Raw genomic sequence first — 24,869 nt, forward strand, 5'->3', positions numbered from 1 at the left:
GAAGCCAGGAGCTAGAGATGCCGAACCTGCTGGATCTTAAACACTGAAAATATTGATAAGACAGGCAATTCTGAGGAAAATAACTGCCAAAATAAGTCTCAATAAGTAAAAAGTTTTTTTTAATGAATATTTTTAGACTGGAGCCAGAAATAGAAATCGATCCAGCCCTTTCTGCCACCAAACTTCTTAAAAGTATACCCACTTCATCAATGTCTGCAGCATATAACTTCTATAATATCCAGGAATAGAATCCAGAAGTATATATTTTTTTAAACCAGTATAACCACGTTGGATGTCTTTTAGGAACGTTAGGACATTTACTGTAAAGAAATTTCCTACTCTAACGAAAAAGAGCATGATTACGTTTAGCAGATGCTGGAAAGGCCATATGCAAAGTTTTAAACATCTGGCCCCAGTTGGGAAGGAAAAAAAAAAAAAACAGGAACAGAAGAAATTTTATTTTGCATCGCTGAGAATATGTGGTTCAAACTCCCCACCACCGCCCGGCGCGTACGGGCGTCAGGGTCCCGTCCCACCAACGCGAAGGCGAGCGAATCCAAGGGGCAGTGGGGATCACTCAGGCCGGGAGACCACAGGGAAGAAAAACCATTTGTTGGTGAAAACCGTCCGCCTCGGCGAGGAGACGAGGAAACGGCGGCGCCGCCGCCTCCCGCTAGGAAGAAACCACATCCAGCCCTCTCGCGTGTACCTGCGATCGGCACCTGCAGGCGCAGCACCGGGAGCGTCGCCGACGGGGCGGCACCGTCACAAAGGCAGCGGCTCGGCGAGCGCGCCCACATCCGGGCCTCCGCGTCCCGCGCGGGTCCGCAGGGCGGGCGGCGACAGCTCGGTCCCCGCCCGGCCTCCTGCGCCCACCCGGTCCCCACAGCCCACGCCGCGCCCCGGGCCCTCGCGCACACGCACGCGCTCCACGTCCACTCACGACCCGCCGAGAAGCGCAGCCGGACGCAAAGCCCAGAATCGCTCCGCGGGGCGGCGCGGAGGCTCCTGGGAAGTGGAGTCCCGGCCCTGGCTCCGCGGGCCTGGGGAGCGCGCGGCTCTGCTCTTCGCCTCCCAGCTGAGGGCCCTCGGCGCCGCCGCCTGCTCCGCGCGCTCTCGCCTCCCTTCCCGCTGCAGCCCGGTCGTTCCCACGCGAGAGGCAGGCACCCCGAGGACAGGTGAGCGCGCAGGCGCGCGGACGTTGAGGAGACGCGGGAGGGGGGAGGGCGAGGGGAGCGTGCACCCGAGCGGTGGGTCCTCCTCGGAGTTCTCCCCAACTGGGGGTGGGTGTTAGCGGGCGGGGGCGGGGGCGGGAAGCTGTGTTCCTGGGGCCGTGGGTTCCCTGGGGCGGAGCGGGCGCCGGGGGGTGAGCAGGCCAGGCGCAGGTAGGGAATCTGACTCTACCCCGTGAGTGAGAGGAGGAGGGATGTCCTGCTTGTACGTCTTACTTTATCCAGGACCTGTTCTTGCATCTGTCTTAACCCCGGTCAACTGAAAAAAAAAAAAGCACAAGCCAGAAGTTGACGATTCCATTACGTTGTGCGTACTTTCTGAGGCCGTAGCCCGGGCTCAGCCTCTCCCAGAGCTCTGAGGGACCGCTCCCCAGAGGTAAAGGAGGAGCAGGGTATACAGGAGGCTTGCAACAGAAGCCAGGTAATCAGAACCTCGGAAGATTTCTGTCAATTAAAGAGAACCAAACACCTCAAGTTAATGACCTTAGCACTTTTCTGTGTGTGGGAAGATGCAAGAGTCTGGGCTCATTGAAGTCATTCCTTTGATAAGGATCTTAACTCTCCTGGGCCAGTATCCTGCCTGTCTCCACCCTGAATCCCCTCAGGGTGTAGTCAGGAAGGCTTCGGTGGCTGATGACTTGAAGGCTGCAAACATCCTTTGTTTGCTGATGTGGCAGGTGACATTCTTGTTCCACAGTGCCTCCTCTTGGTCATAAATTTGGCTAATATTTGGGAGGCATTTCATAACAAGTTTTTGGTTTGGGGTTTTTTTTTTGGCTGCGCTGCAGCATACGGGATCTTAGTTCCCCAACCAGGGATTGAACCCGTGCCCTATGCAGTGGAAGCGCGGAGTCTTAACCACTGGACCACCAGGGAAGTGCCCATGACCAGTTTTGTCCCATGGCACTAGGAAGGCTCATTCCTAGATCAGGCAAAGTTTCTGTTGATAGGCCATTCGATGCGCTGGGTTTTTTGTGTTTGTTTTTTGTTTGTTTGTTGGATTAGGCCCTGTTGAGAATCTAAAATTCTCTGGATCGCTTGTCTTACTAGTTTATATGATCCAGTAGATGTTTTTCCTTGTTGCTTCTAACCGTATTTAGAGTTGTACTATTACAATTATTCTATGTAGAGTTAAGTATATGGTTAACTTCTTGGGACATCATTAATTTTGTTGGAGGCCTGCTAACACATTGGGTAATTCAAGAGCCAACAATCTTAGAAAACAGACAGAATATGACAGCTGGTAACATTAATAAAGTTATAGTGTAGCGGAGAGAGAAACGAGGCATAAATAATTTGAAAATGAGAGAGAGCAAATTAAAATAATGATTAGTATAACTAGTTGTAATCTGGTCACAGGCCATCAAGTCCACAGTGCAGCCAGCTGGAGAAGCCAAAATCTGGGAGGATCAGGTAGAAAGAAAAAGATAAATGTTTCATCTTTGTTTACAAAGGCATACTTATCAACTTGTAGGGCATAGCATAGAAGGAAAGTTTTTTCTGGAAAACGAAGATTAAAAGCCAGTATATTTCATTAAAATGTCATAAAATTATGAATCATATTTATCAGTTCATTCAGCCATGTAATTAATTCCTGTTATTCTGGATGAAGTCATCAGGTTTTCCATTAGAGTTTTGTAATTTCTTACCCATTTCAGTGGTATGATTTAAAAGTTATACTTGCATTTGTCAAAAATCCTTTTTATGAATCTTCTTGAAGATCTTCATTTTATGAAAGCATCAGTATAAAATAATGATTGTCTATAAATGACAAAAGACTTAAAATGACATGGTCAAAGATCTGATTCCAAGGCAGTTGACAAGAAACTTGGATATTTCTGTGACATACAACATTTTAAGATAATAACTAGAATTATGACTGATAACATTATACAAGGACAGATCACATTTTTTAGGAATTCCGTATAAATTTTGGAATATCTATATTAATGACATTTATCCATACAATATAACCTAAGGTTTATCTCCAAACACTTGACAATGTTTCTCAAGTAATTTAACATACCAAATAAGACTAATTAGTTTAATATTCCTCTCTGAGTTGTCTCAGGGCTCCTTTGAAGCATCCCAGAGTTGGCTGAAGGTCAAAAGAACTTTAGTTAGAATTTGATATTTGGGAAGTTTGTCAAAAATATCAAAAAGGTTTCAAACCACTTGGTCAAATAGGATCATAGGACACTGTGAAACAATACTTATTCACTTAACCAAAGTGACAAAAGATTACAAAAACAAATAAAGATCACTTAAAGGCAAAGAAATTCACGCAATGTGTTACCAAAAGCACTATTCCAAGAAAACTTTGTTCTCTTAACAGAGAGGAACCAAATCAAGTCTTGCACCAGCCTATTTTTAATAACAAAATCCATTTACCTAATTAAATTTAATCCAATCCTAACCATGTACAAAACTACTTTTTCAGGGCTCCCTTTCTACAAACTTACAAAACTTTCTGTATCCATATTAGTTTGTCCCTTATTTTTAATCTGGAAATAGCCAGCTCTAGTACAAAAATCACCCTTATTTTCCCAACAAACTCACTTCTATTCTGCATACCTTCTTTTACTGAAAACATGCATCCTACCTTCCTTGCACATTAAAATACTTCCCTTAATGTTTTTAGTAGCTTTAATTACATATTACAGTTTTAACCCTTAAAACCTTAATCTCTAGTGAAAACTGACAAGCAGCAAGTAGTTGTGAACTGTTTGTCATACCAGCATTTCCTGGTTGGCAAACTTAGGAATATTCCATAACCCCTAGTAACATACACCTTCTGACTTCTTTCTTCATTGTGGTGCAAGACGTGTGTCTAATAAACCCACACATCTTTAGTTTCCCTCTTGTAAGGGGACAAAAGGAGATAAACTTAGACCTGTTTAGCAATTAATGTTCCAGTATTTTATCTTATTTGAAATAACCTGGATGTTCAATGAATTCCCATAATTTAACTTAACTTAGCAAAACTCAAGTTACCAAAAATCTAGAGAACCTATATTTTTTAAAGAATTTTTTTTTGATGTAGACCATTTTAAAAATATTTATTGAATTTGTTACAATATTGATTCTGATTTATGTCTTGGTTTTTTTGGCCATGAGGCATGTGGGATCTTAGCTCCCTGACCAGGGATCGAACCCACACCCCCTGCATTGGAAGGTGAAGTCTTAACCACTGGACCACCAGGGAAGTCCCTGGAGAACCTATTTTAGATAGACGTACCCAACACATAATTATTCCTAAAGAGTTCACCTGAAAACTCTTATCTCATTTACCTTTATTTTATAAGTTATGAAAATATCATCATACCAAGTTAATTTTTTGCTGACAAACTGCAACAGAAATAACGTGAACACACTGACCTTCGGTAAAGCAAGTACAATAAAACTACGACGTCTGGGACTTCCCTGGTGGCGTAGTGGTTAAGAATCTGCCTGCCAATGAAGGGGACACAGGTTCAATCCCTGATCCGGGAAGATCCCACATACCGCAGAGCAAATAAGCCCGTGCACCACAACCACTGAGCCCGTGCACCACAACCACTGAGCCCGTGTGCCACAACTACTGAAGCCCGTGTGCCCTAGAGCCCACACACCGCAGCTACTGAGCCCATACGCCACAACTACTGAAGGCTGCATGCGTAGAGCCCATGCTCCACAACAAGAGAAGCCACCGCAATGAGAAGCCCGCGCACCACAACGAACAGTAGCCCCTGCTCGCTGCAACTAGAGAAAGCCTGCGTGCAGCAATGAAGACCCAATGCAGCCAAAAATAAATAAATAAATAAATTTATTTTTTAAAAAAATTTTCTATTTGTCCTTAAGTAGGTTATGAATTAGATTTTGGGTGAGGGAGCCTTTCCAGTGGTTTGAGTTTAAAAAGGCCATTCTTCTGTTTTGTTTATTCACTTGTTTCAGGTTTTACCTGAGTGAGTTAATTGGGCTCAGTCTCAGGTCACTGTGGGCTGTATTTATATTTCTGATTTGTAGAGATTTGCAAGACAAAGACAGCTGCTTTTAATTCTCAAAAAAACTGGTTTGTCAGTTAAACGATATTAAAAGATTGATTTGCCCAACTATATTTTCTTTAATTTGCTTTTTTATATCAGAGAAGATTTCCAACTAAACTGAAAATTAAGAGTTCTATGTACCAGAAGTTTAGGGTTCAGTTTATCATATCTTCAAAGGCTGTATAAGGCATTCAACAAAGGCCCTTTTTCTGATTGCACAGATTAGACCCAGAGCAAAACCTCGGTTATTAGTTTTATTAGCCCCTGAATATTGTTCCCAGATTTTACTTTATATTGTACGGCTCTATTGGTTTCCTTTTGTATTTTTTTTTTTTTAAGATTTAATTTTATTTATTTTTGGCTACGTTGGGTCTTCATTGCTGTGTGCAGGCTTTCTCCAGTTGCGGTGAGTGAGGGCTACTCTTCGTTGCGGTGCGTGGGCTTCCCATCATGGTGGCTTCTCTTGCTGCGGAGCACGGGCTCTAGGCGCATGGGCTTCAATAATTGTGGCACATGAGCTCAGTAGTTGTGGCACACAGGCTTAGTTGCTCTGCAGCATTTGGGATCTTCCTGGACCAGAGCTTGAAGCTGTGTCCCCTGCATTGGCAGGTGGATTCTTAACCACTGCGCCACTAGGGAAGCCCTCCTTTTGTATGTTTAATTAATATTTCCTGAGGGGCACATCTACATGCTTTGTCTTATAATACCAATACCAAGCAGGGGAAGCATTACTCATTGGTTACCAACATTAAAGGACTCCTATCAACAAGTCTTGGTCTTATAAGGAGTCCTAGAAAGTTTCCTTTCATTTATCCCTCAACCATTTTATCTATTTTGTATAAAATGCTCTGGGGTCCCCAGTGAGGGGTTGAACCAAGGGACTCAGGCGCTTTTGTCAGTCTTTTAACTTGATTAATTGGCCTAACTGTTGCCCCAAGTAATTGTTGGTCAGCTATCTCAGTGTAATTTTCTTCCACCCCTTTATTTTATTTTTTTAAACAAAAATTTTTTAATTAATTTATTTGTTTTTGGCTGCATTGGGTCTTCGTTGCTGTGCACAAGCTTTTCTCTAGTCGCGGCAAGTGGGGGCTACTCTTCGTTGAGGTGCACGGGCTTCTCACTGCGGTGGCTTCTCTTGTTGCAGAGCATGGGCTCTAGGCACACAGGCTTCACTAGTTGTCGCACATGGGCTCAGTAGTTGTGGCTTCCGGGTTCTAGAGCACAAGCTCAGTAGTTGTGGCACATGGGCTTAGTTGCTCCATGGCATGTGGGATCTTCCTGGACCAGGGTTCAAACCCATGTCTCCTGCACTGTCAGGCAGATTCTTAACCACTGCGCCACCAGGGATGGCTTAGCCCTTTAAACATATATATTTTAACTCGGGTAAATAGGGTGGACTTGTATGGGTCCCTTTGGCCCATCCAACCTTAGGTAGTATTGTACCAAAACCTTTTGTTTTAATCCTATTAACATCTGTTTTATTTATCCCATTTCTTAATAACCATCTAGAGATTTCTTTATCTTTTGGGGATGAGTCACTTTAAAATTTCCACCTGGTTGGGAAAAAATCTCTAGACTTTCCCTTCAGTTTTTTTTTTAATTTCCCTGCTAATCAACCTAATTAACATTAATTATTCTAATGTTTTTATTAGCATCTGTAAGACCCATTGAGGGGAAGCATAGACCACAAATAAGACTTCCCAAGCCAGTTTTTTGTTTGTTTTAAATTAAAGGAGTTCTTAGATTAACCATTATATATATATTTTTTCCACTGTTTAATGTGTTTTCCCCCCCATAGGTACCAACAAAACAGCTGTTTATAATGAATGCTCTCTAAAAATTTACCAATTTAGAAGTTTCTCCCATTTGAAGGATCCATCATCTGGCCATTAATGAGATATATCACACTAGTGACTCAAACCAATAAGATGCAAGAGGCTTCCCCACAAGACAGTGCAAAGGATGCCACCTAAACAAGACCCAGAAAGTTTACTCCCAAAAATAGTTTAAGAAAGTAAAGGCCTTCGTTGTACAGGCTGACACAATGAAGGTTAAGGTGGCAAAAAGCCCCTGCGAATTGGTATAGTCAGACAAATGACTGCTCAGAATCCCAGTCTATTCGATTGCATCCAAAGGTACACAATATGTGTACCTTTTGGATGGCAGAGACCAAGTTCTCAAACCACACACACACACACACACACACACACACACACACACACAAAATACCCAAGGAGATCAGGTAGAACATTTACATTTCAAAGGCACAGGAAGAGAAATGCAAGTTCCCCCAGAAGGGCTTTTGTTTCTTTAAGATCAGAATTCTGAAAAGATGTTTTATCAAGCTAGTTTTCTCTAACTTAACTGTGTATGCAGTAAAAGAGCCCCATCTTAGTCATTTTCAGGGTGAGATTTCCTTTAATTCCCAATTAAGTAGATCCTTGCAAGTATGAGCTCTATACGTACATGCATCTGGCTGGGGTGTTCGTCGGAGGTTGGCTTTCTGATGCCCCTAGTTTATCTGAGAGAATCTATTTCCGATTTTAAAGTTGAATTCGTTGGGGATAAAATTTACTAGTGAAATTGCATGGTGGCCCAGTGTGCTGCTTGTGAGCTTGACTTCTCTAGGTTTTTACCCTAGAGTCTTTTCAGCTCGTCTTATGTGTCTAGGTTCTCCCTCTGGTAGTATAAGACCATCGTGGGTGCTTGGATCACAGAGTGGCCAGTTCTTATTTGTGTCCCAAGCAGAGCAAGTTTTTTTAAGTTAAATTGAGTGGGATTCCTTATAGGGATGGCTGCATGTTATGAGGACTTGCCTTTACCACTCCTGCAAGTTTCTGAGAAACTTGAGAAAAAAGCCGTTGCTGGCCATGAGATTCCCTTCTTCAGTGCTGAAAGCTCTCATGTAATATTTTCACTTTTATCCCGACAAATTCTTGTTAAGATAGCCATTTGAGGAAGAATGCCAGGTCAGCCTCCTACCTAACCACTCAGCCCAGACCGCTCAGTGTCTTTCAACTGTTGTGAGGGGGTTCTTTTTCCCAGAATCTGTCACCTGGGGAGCCAAGCACCTGTTATACACCACCAAATAAAACACAGGATCATCCATCAATAGTTGGGAGATCCAAGATCCAGGAGAGACTCACCCAAATTCATCTGAACTGTCTGAGGAGGCAGACGGATGCAGGAGGCCTCTACCAAGGCTCTGGTTCATTGTAGATTTCATGCGAAGGAGCGAAGTCAGCTCTGGGTCCCTTCGTTGTTTGCCAAAACTGTCGACTGAAAAAAAATACACAACCTGAAAGTTGAGAATTGTGTTTTATTCAGTGGACTTTCTGAATAGCTCTGAGGGACGGCTCTGAAACCATAATGGGGGAGCCAGGATATACAGGAGTTTTTGCAGCAAAGACCTGGTGGTCAGAACATCAAGAGATGACTGTTCATTAAAGAGAACCAGGCATCTCGGATTAATGAGTTTAGCACTTTTCTATGTGTGGGAAAATGCAAGAGTCTGGGCTCATTGAAATCATTCCTTTGATACACATCTTAACTATCTAGGGCCATATTCTGCTTTTCTGCATCCTGAATCCCCTCAGGGTGCACAGTCCGGAGTGGCTGCAGTGGCTGGTGGCTTGAAGGCCACAACATCCTTTACTGATATGGCAGGCGACATTCTTGGTCTGCACCCCTTAATCTGTTAATGGATTGCATCACAGTAATGAGATATCATTTCTCTAAGGCTAACCTTAATACATCATTCCCAGATCTGTTTCAAAATAGAGTGATGGATACAAGAGTGTTCATTATACCATGACATTATAATAACAGTAATAGTTTTTCTGCTTTTTAACCATCCTGCGTTCCTGGTTAAACCTTGCTTGAATATGACATTGTATTATTACTTTAATACGCTGCCATACTCAATTTACTAATATTTTACTTAGGACTTTTTCAGTGTTCAGACTTAAGATTGCATCTTAATCTTTCTTTGTACTATCCTTGCAAGATTTTACAAGTCTCATGAGTAATTCGGGAAGCATAGCTGTTTTTCTTCTACCTGGTAAAATAATTTTTCCCTTGAAAGTTTTGGGCTCAAAATCTTTTGGGGGTGGATATTTGACTTCTGATTCCATTTTAAATGGTAGTGATTAATTTCAGTTTGTAGTTCTTAATTGAGTCAATTTGGGGCACATTTTCTTCTAGAAAATTGTTCATCTCATCTAAGTTTTCAAGTTTGTTGACATAAAGTTGTTCATACTATTCTTTTTTAGTGATTTTTTTTTTGGTGTTTTTTTTTTTTTTTTTTTTTTTTGCTTTTTTTGGCCTCACTGTGCAGCATGTGGGAACTTAGTTCCCTGACCAGGGATTGAACCCATGCCCCCTGCAGTGGAAGCGCAGAATCGTAACCACTGGACCACCAGGGAATTCCCTTCTGGTGATTCTTTAAATTGCTGTTTGTTAGTGATATTTTAAAATCACTGCTCAAATTGTAGATATTCTTTTCTTTTTTGAGTTTAATATTTATTAGGGCCATCTTTTTTCTTGATTGGCTCTGCAAGATATACATCTACATTAATCTTTTCAAAGAAGCAGATTTGGGTTGTTTTGGTAATCTGTGCTGTGTTTTGGTTTTGTCTTATGTTCCTTGTTTTTGGTTTTCAATTAGAGTAACATTTGCTCTCTTTTTTTTTTTTTTGCGGTACGCGGGCCTCTCACTGTTGTGTCCTATCCCGTTGCGGAGCAAGGCTCCAGACGCGCAGGCTCAGCGGCCATGGCTCACAGGCCCAGCCGCTCTGCCGCATGTGGGATCTTCCCGGTCCGGGGCACGAACCCGTGTCCCCTGCATCGGCAGGCGAACTCTCAGCCACTGCGCCACCAGGGAAGCCCTGCTCTCTATTTTTAAATTTTCCTTTCCTTTTTGCTATTTTTCTACTTGATTTGATTGCTTTATTTACTTTCTCTGTAACTTATTTACTTTTTGAAAAATGTGTACATACATTTTAAAAAAGTCTTAGATATTAAAAGCCTCATAATAAAAACAGGAGTGTTTCTTCTCCGTAGTGTTGACCTGAAATAAATAGACTGCCATGTATTTCTCCAGCAAAAATGGCTTTTTGGGGATCAGCAGAGAATTGCAATTCAAGGTCAGCTACCATGGAGATCCCCCACAGCAAGGGAAGAATAGCGCTTTTATAGAGAGGAAAAAGGAAGTTGGGAGGGTGATAGTAAATAATCAGTCTGTGGCTTTTCATTGGCTGAGTCCTCGCCAGGAAAGGAGAGGAGTCTGTCTTCTTCCTGTTGGGCTCTTCTATGATCACAGGACGTGAGAGCTCCCCATTCTGGTCTCCCAACTCTATTTAATTCATGTTTCTGTTTATTAATTTCATGGTGGCAACCAGTTTAAAATTTTTAAGCAGTTAATCAATTTGAGACGTTTTTTAGTTTCTTAGGTGTTAAATAAGAATCTTGACTATTATACCTGCCTGCCTTCCTACATCCTTAAATCAATGTGATTATGTTGCAAGTATTGTAATATAGTTCCTCTCAAAAATTTTGGCTAAATTCATGTTCAGTGTTTCCATTGTGATGACTATATAAGTATTCTCTATTGCTGAGCCGTAATAAGTTCCTTTCTTGTATACATTTTACTCTTCCTGTTTTGAATAATTGCCTTTTTATTTATTTGCTTTGTTTTCCCTAAACCTATGTAAAATGTCTCTCAATTCCATTTTCCTCAAGATCAAACCTGTCACACAATCTAATCATTTTTCTCTTTTCCTGAACACACATCCCCAGGAGCCCTCCATCATGCTGCAGTGTAGACTGATCAGTTATTCTCTAGGCTGCAGCACACTGGCATGCTGGGACTTCCCTTTCTCCTCACCAATTCCCTCATCTCATCTCTGTGTTGGACCTCCTGTTTCCTGGAAACTTCTATTTTCCCTTTTTAATGGATGATAACCTTATTATCTTTCCGAAAAGGGGTGTATATTAAGGTTGTGTATGACTAGAAATTATTTTACTTTGTCCTCATATTTGCATGGTACTGTGGACTAGTATAATTTCCTGGATAGGAAATTATTTTCCCTCAGAACTTTGAAAGCTGGCAGAGCTAGGTAGAAAATGGAGCAGTGTTACTGTTGAGAAATCCTATTCCATTGTTCTTTTGTATGTAACCTGTTTATCATCATTGAAACCTTTACATTCATCAGTTTATCTTTGGTATTCAAATTTTTCATGATGTTATGTTTATTCCCAGTCTTTTTAAGAAATTACCCATTTGATGGATCAGTACCTGGATAGTGTTATTTTTAAGAATTTTCTCTGTGTTTGATTCTGTCTTCTTCCCATTTTCTCTTTTCTTTCTTGAGCTCTGAATAATCTGGTGTTGAACCTTTGAAATTGTTCATATAGTTTTCTTATCCTTTCTGTCTCATTGCTTATCTTTTTTGGGGGAGGGAAGGTCAGCTTTCTGGAAAAGTTCTTTATCCTTAAACCTTCAACATTTTTTGGGTTTTGTTATTAAAATTTTAAATTTCTGGGACTTCCCTGGTGGCATAGTAGTTAAGAATCCTCCTGCCAATGCAGGGGGCATGGGTTCGATCCCTAGTCCGGGAAAATCCCACGTACCGTGGAGCAACTAAGCCCGTGTGTCACAACGACTGGAGCCCACGCACCTAGAGCCCGTGCTCCACAACAAGAAAAGCCACCGTAATAGAAGCCCGCGCACTGCAATGAAGAGTAGCCCCCGCTCACCGCAACTAGAGAAAGCCTGCACGCAGCAACGGAGACCCAACACAGCCAAAAAAATAAATAAATAATTTTTAAAATTTTCTAAAATTTCCTAAGAACTCTCATTTTGTGATTTAAAAAACTGTAACATCCTAAAACATCATGTTTTACAAATGAAATACCTCTCTGGTGATTTTAAAATTTATATTATGAAAGTTTCAAAACATAGAAAATCAGAATAGTATAATGACCTCATTTGTACCTGTCACTGTATGTTGAAGTAAATCTAGGACATGATTCATTATTTGTAAATATTTCAGAATTTATTTCTGAATGATAAGTACTCCTTTAAAAGTCATAACCAGGATATCATTATCACACCTACAAAATTAGGATTAATTCCTTAATATCAAATATATAGGTAGTGTTCAAATTTTTCTATTATTTCAACAAAGCTATTTTTTTAAAACAATTTCTTTACATCATGGTCCAAATAAGGCTTATGCAAGTTTAGGCCTCTTTTAATTTAAGGTGTGCCTTAGATTATGTCTCAGTGTTTCAGTTTGCATTTCTCTTATTATGACCATCTTTTGAGGATGCTATTGTTACTTTGAAATATGTCAGTGTCTTTTTATTGCTCTCTTTAGCACACTATTGAATTCTGGGTTTATATTGTTTTCCTTTAGTACTTTGAATATATTACTGTGTGGTCTTCTGGCCTGTATCATTGTAGCTTAGAAGTCTGTAGTCAGTATAATTGGTATTCCTTTGTAGGTAATTTGCCTTTTCTTTCCAGTAACTTTAAATATTTACTCATTATCCCTGGTATTCTGCAGCTTTTGCTCGTGTATCTGGTGGATTTAAAACATTTATTCAGTGTGACATGTGGTGTATACACTTGCAGATCAAGGACTTCTATCTTTCAGCTTTGGATAAAAACAACCATTTTCTCTAATTTTTTTTTTTTTTTTTTTTTTTTTTTTTTTTGTATTCTCTCTATCTTCCTCTTCTAGAATTCCTATCAGGTACATATTTATGTCTTTCATCCACCTGGGAATGTGAGTGTGTGAAGTAGGATTTATGCTTTTCCCTGACAGCCATTTGTCCTGATGCCATTTAATGACTAGTTTATCCTTTCTCCCACTGATTAATAGTGCTGCCTTTATCATGCACTAAATGTCTAGCTACACATGAATCTGTTTCTGAAGTTATTCTGGTTTTTTTATTTGTTTGCACTGGGTCTTAGTTGTGGCTTGCTGACTCCTTTGTTGTGGCATGTGGGCTCTTTAGTTGTGGCATGTGAACTCTTAGTTGCAGCATGCATGTGGGATCTGGCTCCCTGACCAGGGATCAAATCAAGGCCTCCTGCACTGGGAGTCTGTGCCACTGTGCCACCAGGGAAGTACATGAAGTTATTCTGTGCCACCAGGGAAGTACATGAAGTTATTCTGTTTTATTTTCTCTTTTTGCCCTATTATCATTCTGTTTAAATTAATAGAGATTTATAATGCATTTTGAAGTAATATAGTAGAGCAAAGCATTACTTTAATAACTGCCTTGTTATTCATGTCTTAATTTTTCTATAAAACTTATAAAACAAATTGTCATGTTTCAAGAAGTTCCTATTGAACATGAAGGAATGAATTTAATGAAAATCCCAATGCAATTCTGGTTTGAGAAAAATTGAAATCTTTTAATACTGAATGGTATTAAAATGGTGACTCTCTCCATTTATTCAGATATTTTTTCCTGTTGTTTGGTAAAGTTGTTCAGTTTTTTATTAGTTCTGTAACTAAGAAAGAAATAAAACTATGGGGAATGAAGAAATGAACCCAGAGTACAATTCTCAGCTTAATAATTTTAACCAGAAGGCAAACTAATGTTCTTTTTTGAAGAGGAAGCCTAACTTTCTGATTTTGTGGGGTTTTGTTTTCTATAAGTAGAGTATAGATGTGAAAAAAATACTTCTTCCACAAAACCTTAATTGCCATAGATTCATTCAGTTTATTCAACAAACATTTTTTGGGTGTCTGCCATGTGCTGGGGAGTGTTCTAGGTATTCAGAATACATGCAGTGGACAAATCAGACAAATATTTCCATCTGATTTACACTAAAGTGGCAGGCTTATATACATTTCTGGATTAGGGGCAGAAAATCTACCTGTTGAAGATCTTTGTCTAAATAATAATGCCATTTCTCTAATTTTGTCCATTAAACCTGAACTCTACTGAAGTATAATACTGAGATAGAAGTCTTATATTTGAAGGTATCAACTAATCTTAAAAAATTGAGATCTGTAAAAATATTAGTGTAATACATTATTGTGTGATTTGTTGTGGTCCTTAAAGTCTCCAAGCATACCTCTTTTCTTTCACACTGTGTCAATTGTTTTGATATTTATATTAAGGCCATTATGAAAATTATTCAGGAAAGTATTATACCATCTAAAATTGTAAAGGCCTCAGTCTCAAAGCTTAGAACATAGCTCATGCCTCTTTGTTGATCCCATTCAAGTTTTAGATAGAATGAATCATCATAAGGAAATACAGACTTTGAGGATAGAGTTTAAATTGCAGGTAATCAAATGAACGTTTGTTTCAAAGTCACATATTTACTTTTAACAACTCCAATAAAATTTCTAAGTAGGGTAGCAGCCAAATCATTAGTCCTATTAATTATATGTGAGGTTATTTGGGTAAATACCAAGTTACATATACAACAAATAAATTTACCTAAAACAGTTGTAATTAGAAAAAAATTCTTTATTCTAAAAACTAAACTAAAAAGTAGCAAAGTATGCATGAAATTCAAACAACTATGTCTTTTTAAACTGGTTCTTTGACTTTAGTATTTTAAAATAATGCATGCTTTTTCTACCCAGAGCTGAGTAGTAGTCTACAGGAGAAGCCAGTATGAATAACCAAGATAACAGTAGAGGGCCAAGGATGACTATATTGCATGTCAGTACAAATCCCAATAAATATTTTAAGCAGGTGAGACCTTGCTGGAAGGTAAAAGAGAGGGTCTACAATATTTTTTTAACCTTGCCTCCAATGGGGCCCTATTTTCACCTTTCTTCTTTTACCTGAACCTGCCTCTTTGGCTACAGGAAGGACACCCAGTGAAATGCATCCCTGACTTGATTGGATCAGAAAAACAAGAAAAGAAGTATCCAGCTCTCTCAGCCCTATTGTGCAGGCGGATGTCACATTCAGGCTCTCAAGATGGCAGCCATTGACCTATGCCCGATATGGGCTCTACCTACACAGGACTCTGCCTGTTTCTATGTGAGAAGTACTGAGGGGGAAAGGATAGTGCCTGGATTCCCAGCAACCTGGTTACAGGGACCAGTGTCCTTTGAGGATGTGACTGTGGAGTTCACCCAGGAGGAGTGGGTGATGCTGGACTCTGCTCAGAGAAGTATGTACAGAGATGTAATGTTGGAAAACTATATGAATCTCACCTTAGTGGAATATCAGTTATGCAAGCCTGTGATCTCCCTGTCGGGTCAAGAAGACATAAGAACTGTGAAAAGGAGAATTCCCCAAGGCACCTGTCTAGACTGGGAGATTCAACTGAAAACCAAAGAATCAACTTCTAACCAGAATATTTTGGGGGGAAAATCATCTAGTGGCAAGAAAATGATAAGATTCACAACGGATGATTGGTCTCCCACATTAAGAGCAGACTGGGAATGCCGTAAAATCAGAAAACAGCACAAGATCCCAGAGGGGATTTTGAGGCAAGTGACATTTACTCAAAAGAAGGCAGCATCTCAGGAGGGATTGTATGACTATCATGAATTAAAGAAGGACTCTAAACTCAGATCAAAACTTGTTTTTTCAAAGAGAGTTTCCATCAGTAAACATTGCCATAAGTGTTACTTCGATATTGAGTGTTGGAAGCATAATTCAATCCTAAACAGTTATGAAAAAAACTCTGTAAGTGAGAGGGTCTGTGAAAGTCATGACTATGACAGAGCTCTGTGGCATCTTGAAAGAACTCAAACAGCACAAAAAGAGTACACATGCTCCGAACATGGCATACACTTTAAACATAATAATATGCTTCCTATATGCAACAATTGTCATATGGGGGAGAATTCCTATGAGTGTAATAAAAACAAAACCTTTTGTCATCATTCATCCCATAAGCAACAGGAGCAAACTCCTACTGAAGAGAATCATGAACATAATCAGCATGGGAAAGCTTTCAAAAGGATTTCTAATCTTATTTTGCACAAGAGAAGCCACATGGGTGAGAAACAATATGAATGTAAAGAATGTAGGAAAGTCTTCAATGATTCCTCAACCCTAAGAAGACATATAAGAACTCACACTGGTGAGAAACCCTATGAATGTAATCAATGTGGAAAAGCTTTCAGTCAAAAAACATCTCTTAAGGTTCATGTGAGAACTCACACTGGAGAGAAACCTTATGAGTGTAATCATTGTGGAAAATCCTTTGGCACAAGTTCTTACCTTATAGTGCACAAGAGAATACACAGTGGGGAGAAACTCTATGAATGCAATGACTGTGGAAAAGCCTTCAACACAAGCTCTCACCTTAAAGTTCACAAGAAAACACACACTGGAGAGAACCTTTATGAATGCACTGACTGTGGGAAGGTTTTTAGTGGTCTCTCATCTCTTAGAATGCATGTGAGAACTCACACTGGGGAGAAACCCTATGAATGTAAGGAATGCAGGAAAACCTTCAGTGTTTCCTCTTCCCTTAGGAGACATGTGAGAACTCACACTGGAGAGAAACCCTATGGCTGTATTCAATGTGGAAAAACCTTCAGTCAGAATTCTTCACTTACTATACACAAGAGAATTCATACTGGGAGAGAAACCTTGTAACTATTAAGAACATGGAGTTGCATTTTTCAGTGTCTTAAGGTGGATTCCAAGCTCATTATTTCAGTCTTTGTTCTCTAAAATAAGCATTTAAGGCTATAAATAGTCCTATAAACACCCCTTTAGTTATATAACACATTTGGTGTATGATAATTTATTTTGTTTTAACTCTGTTGTCTAATATTTATTATGACTTTATGACTTTCAGATCCATAGCTGTTTAGAGTTATTTTAAATATGTTTTCAGTTACCTTATGGATTTCTAAGTTAATTGCATTATCTTCAAGGTATCTGGACAATATGATACTACTTTATTGTTATTTTCTTGAGAGTTGCTTTCTGGTCTGGTGTGACAGGTATTGTTAGTAGCCAATCAAGCATCCAGTTCATCCCTCCCCATAGGGAGTGGATAGTATCACTGGGGACAGACCTATCTAGTGTTTTCTCTTTGCCTTTTGCACTTTGTCTTTCAGCCTTCCCCAGTCTTCTCCCTTTGGATTTTGCATTCATGGAGCTGAATGAGCCATCTTGTGACCATGAGGATGACAAGGATGGTGTCAAAGCGATCCTGGTTTCCCAAAGATATCTTCAAATAACTGTACCAGCACTGCACTGCTTATATCTGTGCATCTTTTTATGTGAGAAAAATAAGCTTATTGATTTTTTAAAAACAGTATGTAAATACAGTCAATACAGTAACCTCGTTTTAAAAAAGAAAAAGATCACAAGATATGTAGACTTAAATATTTTACGTTGGGTGTACAAATTTGGATAAGAACATAGAAAAGAGAGGAATGGAAGAGGAATATTGATAGAACTTTTGTGCTTAGACTAGAGAGGATGGAGCTGAGGTCATTGAAAGCAGATGTCAGAGAAGCAGGAGGAAAATCCCAACATTTCAGCATGAGAAAACCAAAGAGTCTTCAAGTAGAGGGGAATTACCAATTTTAAATGCTGAATGAAGCCCTTGAGATTTTGCTACTTGGTTTTACAGATACTGATGAGATTAGCTCTAATTTATTAAGAAACAAAATATGGAAGGAAGAAACTATGATGGAAGAAAAAGGCAATAGTCACAGTTTTAGTCCTGTTTATATAGAGTTGTGAGATATCTAGATGAACGGGCTGATGTGTAGTTCTGAACCTGAAGAGGTGTCTAGGACAGAGATATAATTTTAGCAACATCAGGAGATAGACTGTACTGGGTTGTGTGGAGGTGAGTAAGATTGTATAGGGAAAATGGATGGTGTGAAAAGAGAATGTCTACCACTGACCATGGAGACCTCCTATATTTAAAGTAAGTAAAAATGGAGTTTTACTAAACCAAGACAAACTAATGTTTGAAGAAGGAAGGTAAAACCGGTTGTTTTAAATGCTATGAGGTCAAATTAGATGAAGTCTTCAAAAGCAGACGTATGGCAACGTGAAGGTTATTGCTGAACTTAGGTGGAGATAATGGTATGTTGAGGATTGGTGGTAGGTTAGGATGAGTTTCATAATAAAGGACGAGGAAGTAAAGAGTAAATATAGACAAGCTTGAATAGTAGGAGAAAGATGGGGAAGTAGCTGGAGAGAGATTTGGTCAAGGGAAAATATGTTTTAAATAATGAAAAACTAGAAAATGTTTAAATCCTAATGTGATGTATCCAGTATGGAGAGATTAAATGTGCAGGCATAAGAAGAGGGACAGTCAGTACCATAAAGTTCCTGAGAAGGGGATAGAGGTATCTGGAGCACAAATAGAAGGACTGATGTTTGCTGCAAGAAGGAATACTTCCACCATTCTCTCAGAAGGAAAGGAGGACTGTGTGGGTTGGTTTTAATTACCTCTTTATTTACTTATATCTAAGTTACTTGAGCTAAGAGTATCTGAGCTATACAATACTGCTTGTTTGGTTTCTCTTTTTTTTTTTTAATATAAATTATTTATTTATTTATTTTTGGCTGCGTTGGGTCTTTTGTTGCTGCGCGCGGGCTTTCTCTAGTTGTGGCAAGCAGGGGCCACTCTTCGTGGCAGTGTGTGGTCTTCTCATTGCAGTGGCTTCTCTTGTTGCGGAGCACAGGCTCTAGGTGTGCAGGCTTCAGTAGTTGTGGCTCACAGGCTCTAGAGTGCAGGCTCAGTAGTTGTGGTGCACGGGCTTAGCTGCTCCACGGCATGTGGGATCTTCCTGGACCAGGGTTCGAACCCATGTCCCCTGCATTGGCAGGCGGATTCTTAACCGCTGCGCCACTAGGGAAGTCCCTGTTTGGTTTCTTAAGAGCAACTTTCTGGCCCAGTGTGGCAGATACTACTAGTTGCTAACCTAATACATGTTTCCTACTTCTCCTTTACTAATAGTACCTCAGTTTTGCTTAGAGTAGCAGTGTGTCCAGTTACAAAACTCTTTATCCCAGGCAGCCTCCATGGCCAAGATTAGTCATCCCCCCTGTTCTTGGCCAACAGAATATAGACATGAGACTGTAGGTTTCATGCTAAGATTATCTGCCAAGAGTAAGATGGATAAAAGACTGGTCAGAGGTTTTACTGGGGAAGACTCTATGCATGTGAAAGTCCCCCCAGGTTACCGGTAGGGCCTCCTGTGAAGACAGCAAAGCAAATAGCAAAGTCTAAGTGAATAAGAAGGAGAATCCAGTTGAATATAAGATAGCAACGAAGAAGAGAGTTGGAAAGTCGAAACTGGCTGGTATGAGCCTCAAAGAAAGTCTCTGTTTCTTTTTACAAGGGGCTGCAATTGGTTAGAAATAATATTGGTGAGCAAGGGGGACATTGATCCTACACGCCAACCTATAGATATGGAGTGCATGCGAATAGACAGCCCTTCTTTGATGTGACTGTTGTCGAGTAGGTTTTTTCCCAGGGGTAGCCAAGTTTAAGTTAGTGCAAAGAAATGATGGGAATTTTTAGGGAAGTTGTTGAAGACATAAAGGAGTTTGTCACTCAGGGAAATCTCAGAGGGCACCATGGAAACAGTTTCCACAAGGGTAGGAATTTGGGGTTTGTGGCTGGGATATGAGGAATACAGAACATTTTTATGATGGCAGTACTGACAGAGAATGTAAGATCAGAGCTGAGGGTGGGCTGACACTAGGCTGTGACCAGTGAAAACAAAATTTAGAGGGAGCCTAGATTAAATCCCAGCAGGTTCTAAGATGATAGATTCCTAGTCTAGTAAGATTCACACGTAGCTTGGAAAGGAGCACCTGCAGTCATGCTATGGCACCAAATATTCCCGTTGTTCATTAGGTGTTTGCGGCCCTCCAGGGTACAGCAGTAGCAGGCAGCAGTTAGAGAAGAATCCCAAATGCGTGTGGCGTTTGCGCGAGGAGATCATCTTGAGTGGCATTCAGGAAGGGGGCGTGCTCTGCTTGGTTGGGCGCTGGCATTTATGCACTAGTTTTGGCTCACCAGTGACTTGGCACACCAGCAGCTGTGGGCTCAAGCAGTCTCACCCGGTGTCTCACCTGGATTTTACTGCAGCAGCCTTGTGATGGGTTTCTCTGACTCAGACCTTACTTTCTTCCAGTATGTTTCCTGTGCAGCTAGCCCAGTATCCTTCTATTACTTTTTATTACTCTTGGTGTTTTTTTATTATAAAAGTAATACATGCATATGAGAAAAAATGTAAACAACATCAGCCCTACACAAGAGAAAGTCATCCTCCTGCCTTAGAAATTTAATATTGTGGATGAGTGCACTTTATGTACATTCCATGTACATACAAATATAGATTTCTTTGTACAGAAATTGAGTCATAACTTTCATTCCATCTTTTTTTTTTTTTTTTTTTTTTTTTTTTTGCGGTACACAGGCCTCTTATTGTTGTGTCCTCTCCCGTTGCGGAGCACAGGCTCCACACGCGCAAGCTCAGCGGCCATGGCCCACGGGCCCAGCCGCTCCACGGCACGTGGGATCTTCCCGGACCGGGGCACGAACCCGTGTCCCCTGCATCGGCAGGCGGACTCCCCACCACTGCGCCACCAGGGAAGCCCTCCATCTTTTTTTAATCATATCTTTCTATGTCAGTATATGTCGTTCTGTTTCATTCTTTCATTGAAATAGTTTAGTATTTGATTATGTGGGTGGACTATAATGTACATTTAATCCATTTGCCCCTCCAGATGTTTCATAATAACAACGAACACTGCATGAGCAATATTGTTAATATATTTTGCTTTCCTTTCATCTGTTCTCCATACTGCTCCCAGGGTGATTCGTCTCAAGTACTAATCAGGTTATATTACATCTCACTTCTAAATCCTCAAGCGGACTTCCCTCCTTTTACCTTAAATGTTCTACAAGACCCTTCATGCTAAACTCTTACCTGTCTTTTCAGGCCACAGCCCTTGCTGCTCCATCTCTTCACTCTCTCTGGACCTTAACCTGGCCTGTTCATCCTTTAGGTATTGTATCCTACATCTGCTTTAACATGCTTTTCACACCTTCACAGTATTGCCTGGTTAATTATGTGTCTTGCCCTCTAAACTTTAAGCTTTGGTAAGGTAGGAACTCTAAATTGTTCATTATCTTATTCCTAGTACTTGTCCCATAATAGGTACTTATTTAAACATGTATGGTTTTTCCCAAACTTTTGTGCCTTTTATTTGTTTACTTAGTATTTCAGTGGAGGCTGAACTTAAAATAAGAATTGGGTTTCAAGTGATTGTATAAGGCAAAAATTGCATAAAATCAAAAATTTTTTCCAAGTGCTGGAGTCACACTCAGCATAGCAAGATATTCTAACAATTGACAGGCATGCAGAAACTAAGACTGTTAAGAGAAGTGAGGTTTAATTATTCATATACCCTGCCCTGCCTCTACCACCCTCAAGTTCATATACCTTGTTTGGCCACTGTTCATATGCTGCTACAGTGTGTATTACATTAAAAGGAGTGAAATGACCCAGTACTGGTGAGGGTGCCATGTTCTTTAGGCTACTGATGGAAACATAAATTCACACAATCTTTCTGGGGGACAGGTAAGCAGTATGTGTCCAAAGCGAGAATATTCTAAACCTTTAACCTAGCAATTTTTTTCTTACCTTTTATAAAAGAACCCTTCATTCAAAAATGTATAAGTAACAATAGTCATCTGAGTTTCATACTCTAGTGAAGAACTAAAATTCCTAAATTCCCAATAATAGCTAATTGGTTTTTAAAAATTATGTATGACCATAAAATGGAATGTAATGTGGTCATTAAAATGTTATTATGTATTTATTGACAAATGGGGATGTATCTAATATACAGTAAGTCCCCTACATACGAACCTTCAAAGATACGAACCTATGTTCGCATATCCAATCACGTTAGTTCATGTATCTAGTGTACATTGTCACGTGCATGCATCCTCTACAAGTGGTTGTGCTTTTGTGTACTTTACAGTACTGTATAGAATACAGTAACAGTGTCTTTACTTCAAGCCCAGGATGTCCGGAAGCAAGCATAAAAGCAGCAGTGATGTAGCTTGTACTACTGTATTTTTCAAGATACTGTACTATAATATTAAAAACTTCTACTTTTTGTGTTTGTTTTTTACGTATTTGTGTGAAAAGTATTACAGTACAGTACTATATGGACAATTTTGTTAGTTGGGTACCTAGGCTAACTTTGTTGGACTTAACGAACAAATTGGACTCAGAATGGAACTCATTTGCATGTAGGGGACTTACTGTACTGTGATTTTTAAATACAATTATAAAATATCAGAGTATAACCATGTTTTTATTAAAATATATATTGTAAATATGTGTGTATGTGTGTGCATTGAAATATCCTGGAAGATTATATACCAAAACGTTATCAGTGGTCATTTCTGAGTCGTAATTTTTTTACTTGTTGCTAAATTTTCTAGTTTACATAGTAAATAGAGCTAAGTTGTCTATTTTTTTAAATAGTAAACAATTCCATCGTGAACTACTTAAATAATTTTCAAAAGCATGATTTTAATATCTTCAAAGTTGTATATAGATTTGCTCAGGCTATTGTTAGATATATAAATTCTAGCCATTTTTAAAACTCAGATAATTTTTTTTTACACTTTTTAAGCCAACTTTTCTATCTACAGCTTTTTAAAGGCACTTTTTGAAAATGTTGCTAAAGGGCCTGGGCTCTTTTTAGACTTCATCTAAATTGACCTCTAGGCAAAATTCAAAATATGAGGGAAACAAATAAGGTGCTATGATTAGAGGAACATATGTTCGATAAGGCAGTCAGGGAGGGCCTCCATGAGAAGGTGACATACAAGCTGAAATCTGAAGGAAAGGAGTCATCCACAGAGGATTGGAGAGGTGGAGGGACACAGAGCTTTGTAAGTACAACAGCAAGAACAAAAGTCCTCATTGAGATCTTGACATGTTTGTTTAAAAAAAAAGTCCTAGGCCAGTGGCTGGAACGTGGGCAGGCAAGGTGGTAAAGAGAAGCATATATGAAACCAGGCTGGAGAGTAGGCCGGATTTAGAAAACACCTTACCATCTCCAGCACGAGTTTATATTTTATTTGAAGAGCCATCAGAAGCTCTTTAAGAATCTTTCATAAGAGATTATTTTTTGAAAATTACACTGACTATTGTATAGAAAAATCTTGGGAGACCAGTTTAGGAGGCTACTGTAGCAGTTCATGTATGAAATTTGGATTACAGAAAACTGTCATTTCCTTAGCATACAGAGTTCTTTTAAGACAACAAATAAAATGAGATATTTACTTAACATGAACAGGAAATTCACAGATTAATAAATGTCACGACATAAACTCACCTGTAATTTAAGGCATAGCAAACAGATAAAATTATATTTTTCATCCATCAGCAAAGTTTCACATTGAATCTGAAATTTCTATTTTCTGATCAATTTCCATTTTTCTACATAATATTGTTCTCTGTGATATTGAGAGTATTGGTGATGCAGAATTTCTTAAAACTTAAAAAAAATACTTTTCTTAAAATTCATTTCTTAAAAAATTTTTTAAAATATCAGATAACTAATTTGTTTACCCTTTTCTTTACTACCTTTTCTCTCTCCCAGGCTTTAAAGGCAGACTTTTTGAAAGTGTTACCTCTTTCTTCCAAGTCATTCACACCCAATCTGCAAGGTTTGCTGCCTCTCTGCTTTGAAATTTCTTCCATCTCTTCAGAAGGATTTAACAGTTTCCTGTCCTGAGACGCATTGTATAATATTCAATAGAAAATTCTTTGGGGTCATTTCTCAGTAACAAAACTTGACCCAGCCTGAACTCTATGTGGGTATCTTATTTTAAGTCCCCTGAAGCACCGGTTGTTGCTTTCTAAGAAAATATAGAATTCTGATTGTTCTTGCAACAACTAATATTTACATCACTAGTACTGAATGTACCTGTTGCTCCATCTCCTTATCCTTCTGCATTTATAGTAACTTCTTGTTTTAATGTTGAAGTGTAATAATCTTTTGGGAAACTTGTAAAAATTTTATTGAAGCATAATACATAGAGAAATGTGTACAGCTTAATGAATTTCCCCAAATAGAATACACCTATTTAGTCGGCCCCTAGATCGAGAAAACGAAATGAGTACTTTCACTGATGCTACTAGAATCTTACACTCAACTCCATTCATCCCCTCCTATCAAGTGTTACTGTCATGCTTCTTTAGTTTCATGTATATTTTAAACTCCAGCTGATATTATAATTGTTGTGTTGACAATATTCATTTGTATTTCTTGCGGAGTCATCTTTTTAACAGCCATTTAAAATGTGAAAACCTTTCTTAGCTTACAGGCCCCGATATAGCCCATGGGCCTTAGTTTCCCAATACTTGACTTATATTTACCCCTTGTGTTCTTTACTGCCTGCACTGCAAGGTTTCCATCTAGGACCAGTTCATACTGTCTGAAGAACTCATCTTTAATGTTTCTTTTAGCACAGGCATGCTACACAGTTCCCTCCATTTTTGTTTATCTGAAACATCTTTATTTCTGCTTTATCTCTAAAGGACTTTTAGCTTGGTATAGACATCTAGATTGGTCGCATATTTTTTTTCCTTGTTAGCAC

General features: G+C 39.4%; 2 protein-coding genes across 2 annotated transcripts in view; one reads left to right on the forward strand and one right to left on the reverse strand.

The window, feature by feature from the left end:
• LOC132435778 (zinc finger protein 268) overlaps positions 1 to 987 on the reverse strand; it is a 65,532-nt gene extending 64,545 nt beyond the window's left edge. The window contains exon 1 of the mRNA XM_060027795.2: positions 723 to 987. Within this exon, the coding sequence (XP_059883778.1) occupies positions 723 to 800 (78 nt within the window). The 5' untranslated portion in view covers positions 801 to 987. The remainder of the gene's footprint in view (positions 1 to 722) is intronic.
• Positions 988 to 15,112: 14,125 nt separating this feature from the next.
• ZNF891 (zinc finger protein 891) lies at positions 15,113 to 16,852 on the forward strand. The gene has a single exon (XM_060027805.1). The coding sequence runs from the start codon at positions 15,215 to 15,217 to the stop codon at positions 16,850 to 16,852; it is 1,638 nt and encodes a 545-aa protein (XP_059883788.1). The 5' UTR covers positions 15,113 to 15,214.
• The last annotated feature ends 8,017 nt before the right edge of the window (positions 16,853 to 24,869 follow it).

The sequence above is a fragment of the Delphinus delphis genome, chromosome 13 (assembly GCF_949987515.2).
Source record: "Delphinus delphis chromosome 13, mDelDel1.2, whole genome shotgun sequence".
Lineage (NCBI taxonomy): Eukaryota > Metazoa > Chordata > Mammalia > Artiodactyla > Delphinidae > Delphinus > Delphinus delphis.